The sequence below is a fragment of the Falco cherrug genome, chromosome 4 (genome assembly GCF_023634085.1).
Source record: "Falco cherrug isolate bFalChe1 chromosome 4, bFalChe1.pri, whole genome shotgun sequence".
Classification (NCBI taxonomy): domain Eukaryota; kingdom Metazoa; phylum Chordata; class Aves; order Falconiformes; family Falconidae; genus Falco; species Falco cherrug.
This window is the reverse complement of record NC_073700.1, coordinates 25742516-25752787: the sequence shown is the minus strand read 5'-3', so window position 1 is coordinate 25752787 and position 10272 is coordinate 25742516. Positions and strand designations below refer to the sequence as shown.

The 10272-nt window shown below is 45.2% G+C and overlaps 1 protein-coding gene across 6 annotated transcripts in view; it reads left to right on the top strand.

Moving 5' to 3' along the window:
• Positions 1–1031: 1031 nt before the first annotated feature.
• RBBP6 (RB binding protein 6, ubiquitin ligase) overlaps positions 1032–10272 on the top strand; it is a 31939-nt gene continuing 22698 nt past the window's right edge. For all 6 annotated transcript variants that reach the window (XM_055707212.1, XM_055707214.1, XM_055707210.1 and 3 more), the window contains exons 1-2: positions 1032–1633; positions 9133–9232. In XM_055707212.1, the coding sequence (XP_055563187.1) occupies positions 1468–1633; positions 9133–9232 (266 nt within the window). In that variant the 5' untranslated portion in view covers positions 1032–1467. The remainder of the gene's footprint in view (positions 1634–9132; positions 9233–10272) is intronic.

Below are 10272 nucleotides of genomic sequence, written 5' to 3'. Positions count from 1 at the left end.
GGGGGTGCTGGAGTCACCGCCCCTGGGGTGTTCAAACAACACACAGGTGTGGCGCTTAGGGACATGGTTAGTGGTGGCCTTGGCAGCGCTGGGTTAACAGTCAGACTCGATCTTAAAGGTTGTTCCTGACCCACATGGTTCGGTGACTTTGAGACAGGGGAAATGCCGTGGCTGTTCCCCACGGACACGGCGGGAGGTCGAAGCCCCCCAAAGCTGGTGTGGTGCCAGGAGGGATGTCCCCTCCCTGCGCTGGCCCTGCGGCACGGGCAGCCCAGCCCCACTCGGGAGAGCCCTGGCATCCCCCCAGGCTGCCTTGCCTCGGCTGGCTGGGGACAGGAGAGGGACAGCTGGTGGGGACAGCCTGGGGGTGACAGGAGGGGACATCATGTGGTGACAGCCTGGGGTGACAGGACATGGGGCGGTGATGGGCCCAAGACTGTTGGGAGAGACACCACAGGCCCAGGGGCTGATAGGAGGCGACACTGGGTGGTGAAGGCCCCCGGGGGGGTGACGGGTGACATCACAGACCGAGTGGGTGGGTGGCAGGAGACCGGGCAGTGACAGCCAGGGGGTGACAGGACACCAGGCAGTAGCAGGCCTAGGGGTGACAGGAAGGACGCCACAGGCGCGGCGGGTGACAGGAGGGACGCTGGGCAGTGACAGGCCTCGGGGTGATACGAGGGACACCACAGGCCCAGAAGGTGATGGGACACCGAGCAGGGACAGCCTGAGGGGTGACGGGAGGGATACCGGGTGGTGACAGCGCGGGGGTGACCGCTGGGACCACAGGCGGCGCCAGCCAGGGGGACAGAGGCCACCGCGGAGGCCGGTAACGGTTGTCCCCCAGGGCGCGCGGGGCCGCCGGGGCAGAGCGGGCGGGGCCGCCACGCGCCCACGTGACGCGGGCTTTTGCCATACTGCGCTGGGTCACGTGCGGCGCGGCGGGTGGGCGTGGTGCGCCCTTGCGCCTGCGCAGTAACGCGCTCGCGGCGGCCCGTGCGGTTGGCGGCCGGGAAACCCCTCGGCGGCAGGCTGAGGCGGGGGTGCCCGAGTCGCCATCGCCAGCTGCGGGGCCTGCCGGCGCTGCCTGCCAGCGGGCGAGCAGAGGCTGAGCCGGGGCCGCGGGGGCCTCTCCCCTTCAGCCCGCGCTGCCAGGAGTGGGACGGGCGCCGCCGCCGCCCAGGGCGATCGCTGAGGGCCGCGGACCGGAGTCGTTGCGGGGGCGGCGGCCGGGGCCTCGCACCGCCACTGCGATGGAGCCCTGAGGCCTCCCCCCGCCGAGTCTGCCTGAGGCCGCGGGGCCTGGCCATGGCTGAGTGCCGCGGCCTCTGAGCGCCGCCGGCCCGCCCGAGCTCGGTCCGCGCCGCTCGCCCCGGCCCCTCGGCGGGCCCTCACCCGGCGCGGAGGCCGCAGCGCCGTCCGCCGCGGTAGGCGCCGGCGCGCAGCGGGCACCGCCTGGCCCCGACCATGTCGTGCGTCCATTACAAGTTCTCCTCAAAGCTCAACTATGATACGGTCACCTTCGACGGCCTCCACATCTCCCTGTGCGACCTCAAGCGCCAAATCATGGGCCGCGAGAAGCTGAAGGCGGCCGACTGCGACCTGCAGATCACCAACGCCCAGACCAAAGAAGGTGCGTGGGGCGGCGGGGGCGGCCCCGCAGGGGGCCGGGGGCTGCGGGGGCAGCGCTGCGCTCTTTGTGGCTCTTTGTGGCTCGGCCCCGCGGGGCGTGAGTCAGCCGGGGCCCGGTCCGAGGCCTGCGGCGGCCCGGGCGGGGAGCGGCGCCGGGCGTTAAGCGGGGCGGTGATGGCGCTGGGCCGCGGTCGGTTGCCGTGGCTCGTGCTGGGCCTCGCAGCGCTGCTCTTTTGTCGTTGCTGTTGTGACAACGTCCGTCTCAGACGCGCAGTTAGGCGTAGAGGGATACGTGGTTGAGGTGCGACTTGTAGGGCTTACAAAAGTTTTGGTTGCCTGGATTTCTAGGTAAATTGCTAAGGAAATGTGGGAGGATAGCTTACAGTAACAAACTTGCCAGATTTTGAATTCTGGCGGAGAAAGCTGGAAGCGATGGAAATAGAACAGATGGTTAACTTCCAGAAAAAGGTGGGTTTGGTGACTCTGGTTTTGTCTTCAACTTTTTTTGCCCGCTTCATTGGGAAACCGGTTTTGTGTCCGTTGCAGAAACTGCCCACTAATATAATTTCGGATCTAGACTGTATCTGTGAGTTCTAATCTATGCAGAGCCTACAAAGTCGTGTTGCACATGGAATTCTCTGTATTTAAATTATACTTCGGAATTTCTTGTAATGTAACTTCTTTTCTACACCAAAGGCATTGTCATTGAGATGCGATTGAGCGTCATTTCATCATTCATTTCTAACTTTTTTTTTTTTCCCCCCCTGGCAGTACATGTTAACCATAACCTGGCAGTACTGAAGTTTTATGGCAGAAAGTTTGTGATTAATATATATAAAGAAATGTTGTTAGTAAAGTCATAAATTAGTTTAATAAATGGTGATTGATTCTCAGAGATAATGGTTTTGTATTAGTATGATACTTCAGTTTGGTAATCTGCCATCTTGATAAGTTTGAATGTGATTAAAGACTTCAGGTTTTAACTTTTCAGAAATAGAGTTGTAAAGCGTTTCAGTTTTTAAACATCAAAATTCATTTTATCCTGTGGTTTGGTGACACTCTACAACAGTCTTCTCTTTAAAATGTGTACTACTGGTTCTTGTCTCTTCCTCCTTCATGTATTAAAACTTAAGTAGAGTGATTCGCACGTTTTGGTGGCTGTAACTTCAGCCCTAGCCTTTAAAGTGGTTGGACCTAAAGCTTGTCGTTTATCTGCAGATATTTAAACTATTTTCAGAAGGGTATCTGTGAAGAAACTTAAAAGCACAGTGTTAGGGATCTTAGGGATGCCACTGGATAGCATGTTGTATGTAGGTGGAGATACATCTCAGAAGTCTTGAATTTTTCTAGTACTATTGAATAAAATTGTCAGGAGCTTTTGAAAAATACTTAATTTGCTTTAAGGGCTTTGCTGCGGAAGGGTCTCTGAACTTGGTTTTCAGTTGCTAATGGACTTTCAGCCTCACAGATGCTAGCTGGCTGGATGGCCAACTGGCTGACATCAAACCTGTAATAAGATGGGTCTGTGTAAAACAGAACCTTTAAAACCAGAATGTTGGATGGTAATAAACTGTGATGGAGTCCAGTTATTATCACCAGAAAGAAAAATGTTTTGAAGTAGGCCAAATGTAGGCCAAACATGTGGATTCTGTTGTAGCAGGTGAGGAACACAAGGCAAATGTTTTAGAAGAAAAAAATCATGCTTATAAATGTGTTGCCCCATAAAGTGTTACTCCAGTATGCATGATAGTTTTACCAGGTGTGCTGCCTTGTTTTCGTATGTGAACAGAATTCAGTGAAGGAAAAACATTTGCTTCACTAGATTATGCTAAATGTGGTGTTGCCTAAAGGTGAAGTTAAAGATATCTATACTTTAAAGAGCATCATGCTTGTTTAACAGGGACAAGATCATCCTTCTCTAGGTAGGTAGTGTTGCAGTTTGACCTTTGTAAAATCAGTATGAAATTTTAAATTGTATTTTACTGATTCAGATGCTTACTGAAGCTTTAGTAAGGGTGTCTTCCATGTGGAAATACAAAAATCCCCCAGTGGTTTGCATAGCGAAGCTAGAGAACATAAAACATGTGTGCCAGTTTTTTTATTCAGGAGATGCTTAAACTGACCTTCAGAAGATAAAGGAATAAACTAGACCAGGATATTCTGCCTACGTGGGATGTTTGGAATTCTTACATATGGACATAAACTATTCATTTTTCGTAACTTTGACTAAATGTTAAAACTGTCTGGGAAAGAAAAAGTGTACCTTGAGTGAGGATGGCCTACTTGTTCAGATTTTTCAGAGTACTCTAAGCTCTTACAGTTCAGTAACTTATTTTTCATAACGGGAAGCTAGTAGCAGAAGCAGTGCTAATACAGGCTAAAAGTAAAAAGGATTTTAAATGCCAGTGGGGAAAAAAATAAGATGAACTCTTTTAAGATGCTGGGAAGGCAGACTGGATGGTTGGGACTTGTTTTAAAAAGGCGGGTGGGTATGTGCCCTCTTCCATGTTTACTATAGAGGCAAGTTCTATAAAGTTAGAATTCCCTTCAAAAAGCCTGTACTGAAGAATGGTGCATTTAAACTTGCATCCTTTTAATTTGATCTTGAATGCCTTGAGCTGTCTTTTATAATAGGTGTTCTCACAATATTGTGGAAGACCTGTGAGCTCAAGAAGTGAGGTTTCTTGAGTGCGCTTTCCTGCCCGGTAATGTTCTGACTCAAGATGTGTGGAGAATGTGCTGTTCTGCTCATCAGGAAAATACAAAAAAATATAAAACCAAAAAATGGGGCTCTGAACTGGTCTTGGATTAGGAGTTTTAAGGAAGAGTAGTGCTCTTGTAAGACTGTCTCAAACTCATAACTTGCTTGAGTTCAGCGTTGCAGCCTACACTTGACTGTTTCAGTAATGCCATGATGTGCTGTTAAGTGAATTAAATCATTTGGCCTCACAGCTGATGTCTGTCTACTGGAATGTCTTCAACACTGTGCAAGTAGCATTTTAGAGAAGACTTCTAAACAACTTTTAAACCTTGCCCTTTGCTGTGCTGTTGTGTGTTGCAATGCGGGGGATTACTTTGGTTATACCTCAGAGTGCAATTAAATCTTGGGCTGCCATGCAGCGTTAAGTTGAGCTTTCAGAAAGGCTGTGGAGTTCCCAGTGTCCCTGGTTGAGCTGAGGGTAAGCTGTGCATCCATTCAAAACACACGAAGTTAGTGGAGCTCATGTGCTGCCTGTCTGGGGGTCAGCTGCTTTGGCTCTGTCACCAGCTGGTTTGGGACCTCTTGGGGTTGTGCTGTCCGCTGGGTTTGTGTCCCTTGGCCAGGTGCTGTGGGTGGATTCAGTTTGGTTCATTACCATGCTGTCTGCAGTGTTGCTTTTGCTTTCCCAGTTAAACACTGAAAGGACAAGCAGCACCAGTAAGGCATTAAGGCATCGGGTGGTCTATAATCAGATTAATGATTGAAAGTATGGTAGATCTTATTAACTCATTCTTTCAAAGCAATATAGGTGCTCTTTTGGAGCACAGTACTGTATGATAATAATGCAAATGAAAGTTCTGTGAACCGTTTGGCCTACTAAACTAGTTCATTCAAGAAATGATGATACACCAGTCATGGTGAGATCCAAAAAATGATGCTATGCCAGTCATAGATGAGATCATTGATGCCTATTCTGGTGGAAGGTGAAAATCACAAATAGTCCAGCCTATTAATCGGGACATTTTGAGGCAGTGCGTTCAATGCCAGCTACATAGATGGTTGGTTTGTTGCAAAGTGTGCAAGTGGTGTTGATTAGAACAGAGTGAAAAATTATATAATGAGAGAGCATAATTTTAAGCACTAGAGAGAAAATATGTGCTTGGGAGTTACCCTGTATTCTGGTAGAGACAGTCTGGTGTGTTAGCAGTCATTCTCATCTCTTGCTCTGCAGGTCATCTTGCCAGTAGCATAATAGTTGATTAGCAAGGCATCTTAAGCCTGATAAAGGCTTTTCTTTACAATTTCCCCTATAGGCTTGCCTTCTGATGACTTCTGTTCTGATGAGCTTCTGTGCTTTTTCTGCATGAAGATACTTCTTTGGACCGTGCTCAGAGAGATGTTTTTGAAATGCTGTCAGACTCAAAATGGTGGATTAAAGCAGACCATAACATAAAGCAGGAGCCTTTTTTCAGTAGCTTGTTTATAGCATACATATGACAAATTATTAAAACTAGCAGATTTTCAGAATTATAGGTAAATTTAAAAGTGGGATTTTTAAATTGTGCTTGAAATGGAAAGCAGTATAGACTTCAGAGGATAACCTGAGCTCTTTGTACCTGTCTTGCAGGAAGAAGGTTGTGGACACTATGCAGTTGTTGATTTAAGATTTCTAAGTCAGTGTGAGGCAGTAGTCAAAGTAGCTATTGTTTAACTAGTCTACCTCCTTTGGTTCCTTGAAACACTTCTTTCCTTGATTCTTTTAAGCATGTTATTTTCTTGTAGAAATAGCAAGTTTGACTGTTATGTCTCTTCTGCTCTGGACTTTAATACAGCATCCACATCTTCCTTTGCTTTTGAAGGTGTTCCGAGTTAATTGAATCCTTATTTTTAATCACAGTTCAGATTGATAAGAGCCCGGTGGCCACTTCTGGCCATACTGGCAGCAAAACAAGTTTTGTGCTGTAAGGGAGTAGGAATCAAGAATGTTGTTACCTTCAACCATCACTGCTTTGTTGAATGTTTCTATTCAAACTCTGCTTGGACAAGTGTGAAAAGTAGTCTTGTTGATGGTGGTGTCACTGCTCACTTTGCAAATGTGGAGTCATGTGGTGAGGCAGAGTGACACTGCTTTGCAGGTCCTGGTAGTTGCCAGGTCTCTGCTAGGGAATATTGCTGCCCACTGGGAACAGGTTCTTGCCTGGAGGTGGCAGTTGAGTCTGAGAGCTCTTAGACTAAGCTGGCATCTGTTAAATTCAGATTTAGCAAACAAGAATTTTCAGGAACTTCAGGAATAGTGCTCCAGCTCTTTGTCATTTCCTATTTACAAAAAAAGTCAACTTTTCAGTCTACACTGTTTGACTTTACCTTTAATAACATCTCATCACCAAAATGAGTTCAAATAATTGAGATGAAAAATAAATGTATTTAAAGCCAGCTGCTATCAGTTCCCTTCACAGAGCTAACTCAGCAGTGTACTCTGCTGTACATAAACACTCACACAAATTCCCTGAGATGGTGACCAAGCTAGTGGGATACTTCTGAGTACGAAATCTGAATATGTGCTGTGATAAGTGTCCTATACAAATAAAGCTTTTACTTCACCAATCTATTGTCATTATTCAGTTGATTCATTTTAATGTGTACTGATTGACTTTTAAGGTGAATTCATTTTTATATCAGTCTGTTATTAGATGGCTGGAGCTCTCTTCACTGTGCACTTAACAAGTGGACTGGACAGTCATATATCTATATATGCATACATGTAAGGATAGGCTGTTCAGAAGGCACACAGTGCTTTCTTCTAGTGGTCAACGAATTGTCACAAAATAGTAAAAGAGGATTATTCTTCTTTTTGCATTATACACCTGTTGTGGATGTTCAAATAGACCTCTGCAGACTTGCATAATTTGTGAACGAATGCATTGGTCGCTGTCTGTCTATATACAGTCTCTTCCTAGGAGAGGTGTTGCCACTTGCAATCTTTTGCAGAACTACCACAATCCTGAGTTTGGCACAGGCATAGCAAACTCCTGCCTTTTTGTGGAGCCATCGTGGCTTATCTTATATCTCTGAAATCTCAGGCCAATGGTCTGTGTTCTGGACCAGCAAGGGTACTCTGTGTGACTGTTCAGCAAGTAGAAGCAGCTGCTTTGGGCTTCTAGAGCTGCAGCTGGCATGATCTCCCAGTTGTTTGCCTGGGCATCAGTACTATTTGAGCACATTCTCCATCAAAGCATCCCAGTGCAGGTCTTTCCTGACAGGTGGCTGTGTAAGGGTTAGATTGCTCTTTTGAGAAGAGCTCTAGGGGTTGGTTTCAGGGCATATGACTTTTGTAAAAGCTTCTGTTTTCATCTTTAGTAGTCCTTTCTCCTACGGCATTAAACTATTGTGAAGTCCAGAGGAAGCTTGCTGTTTGCTTCCCTAGGGGGTAAGATCAAGAATCTGTTTCAGCTAAATGATTTCTTGGTTTTCTGAAGAAGCATTCTATCATTTGGAAATAAAAGTAAAGCTTTCATTTCATTGTTGAAATGATGTCTTTGGTAGGTATGCAGGTCTAAGGGAGGTTCCTGCCTGTAGGAAAAATATACTGGAAAATGGAGCATAAATTGTGAAATATTCATATTTTGTGTGTGATCACTGGGCTCTGACAGAGCTTGACTAGATAGATATACAGCATCTTTAGTTTTCAGACCATCGTTCTGATTCAGTCTACAAAGGTAAGGGCTTTTAATATTTAAAACCACAGGCAGATTACAGGGAATGGCTGCTGATAGTGCTTTAAAATATTTAGGCCTATCCAGCTTGTATACGTGCAATATAAAAACCATTCTCATGGAGAGATCTTCGCATTTTAAGCTTACTCAGTCAAAGTATCTCAGGTAGTTGGTTTTTTGTTTGGGCCTTATGTAAAAGGTTGGAAGGCTTTTCTCTTCTTCAGACTCCTAACTGTGGTGTAAGCCAAGGCAAAACATGGGTAGCTTCAGGCACATGCTGTTTTCTAAAGGCCTTTAAAAAAATGCTGCCTTCCTAAGTAGTTTTGTTTGAGTGTCTCTGCTGTGCAGAAAGTGAATAGAAAGAATTTATGGCTCTAGGTGATTAGCTTAAGGGGGGGAGATACCACCTTAACTTGAGCCAATTCTGCCCTGCTTGTGAAAGCAAGCCCCAAAACCCTCCCAAATCTGTGATCCAAATTCTAGCACTACCAGTTTTGTTTGCATTTAAATGTAAAGCACAGAGCAGCTGAGAAATACGGTGCCTGATGGATTAAGCTCCAAGAAAGAGAGATGGCAGGCTCTCTTCTGTATTGTCAGTCTTGAGCACTAGCAGCATAGGTGAATCTTTCTAAGTTAACAGCTATGAAAGCAGTGGTGCATAGTTTTTGTGCTTTAGCAAGTGCCTGCTTTGTTGCAGGGAAAGCTAGTCAGAGTTCAGAATCTGGTTTATGCACATGAGACTTTGCTGTAGCTTGTTCTCCGGAGATCTATTGGTTTTGTAGCCTAACAGAAGCAACTTAAGGTAGATCAGGAAAGAATCTCATGTGTTAGCAGACTCTCTTTTAGTGAGCTTTGAGACCGTTTTGCTGTTGACATTCAAACTATTTAAAAAAAAAATTACAAGATTTTGCTGCTTGTGTTTGATTATTGAACCTGAAGTAATGTGTTGAGACAACAAAAGTGCGGTTACATACAAAATTTTGCTTTTAGATCTCTAAAGGGATTCTCAGAAGTACTATGTAATTACATATTAATATCCATTCTTAGAAATTGACTGATTTTTTCTTGTATTTGTATTGTTTTCAGAATACACAGATGATAACGCCCTGATTCCCAAGAACTCATCGGTAATTGTTAGAAGAATCCCTATCGGAGGAGTTAAAGCTACCAGCAAAACATATGTTATGTAAGTATCCATAAAGCATTGTATTCTTTGTGAGGGGTTTCAGTGTATTAACTTTTAAAATTTATATTATCTTACAGAGACATGAAAATTGTACCTTTCTTGTTAAAGCTGCTGTTAATTTTTGTTGTCATGGGGTAGATTTTCATCTTTCTGTCCCAGAGGAGACTTACATTTTTTTTTTTGGCCTGCTGGGACACGGGGTTCAAACTCCCAACAGTGGTAACTTTCAAGATGATGCTGTTGAGTTTGTTCTTGGGATTGATTTTTCTGAAAGCCAGTAGATCCTGATTCCTGGTTACATGTGTTTGCTTTTATTGCTTTTATAGTAAAGACAGATATGTGTTGTAGTGCATAAACTGGTAATGTGACCTGTCTCTGAAGAATCTGATTTTCAGTGTTTATTTCTTGCATTTGGGGGAGGGGGGACAGGATACGGCAGGTATTCTTATGCCCCACATCTGGGGTTTTTGAATACTAGCTACAGAGGAAAGACCAAGGGTTGCCACTTGACGAACCATGCAAACAAGAAGTTTCATTCATAAGTGATTTTTACTAGTTTTCTAAAGACAATGTCAGTTTCAGGCAAGAGAGAAAGAACAGTATCATTAAGTGGATTGCCTATTGTGCCGGTACAGTGGAGTAGTTAATCCTTTCCAAACTTGAAACTCAATAAGCAGTTTAGCACATTCCCAAATGTTACTAGTTATCTTTCTGTTTTTACCTTAATCTGATACCTGTGCTCCAGGTTGTAATTCTATATTCCTAAGATTTCTGGAGGACAGAGAATTGGGTGTATTGATTAGAACTACAGATACTCAAATGCAGTCCTGACTACAGGGTTACTGCTGTCATTGATGTAGTTGTTATAGAACTGGACTGCATGAATACATCAGTATTGTTTGAATGGTCATGTTTTCCAGCCCTCTGCCACAATTAGTGCATAGTATTAACTTGTGGGGCTTGCCATGTCTTTCTCTTGTTGGTTCTCCATAAATAAAGTACACTGAGTTGCAGTGTTCTTGAACAAACAGTACAGCAGC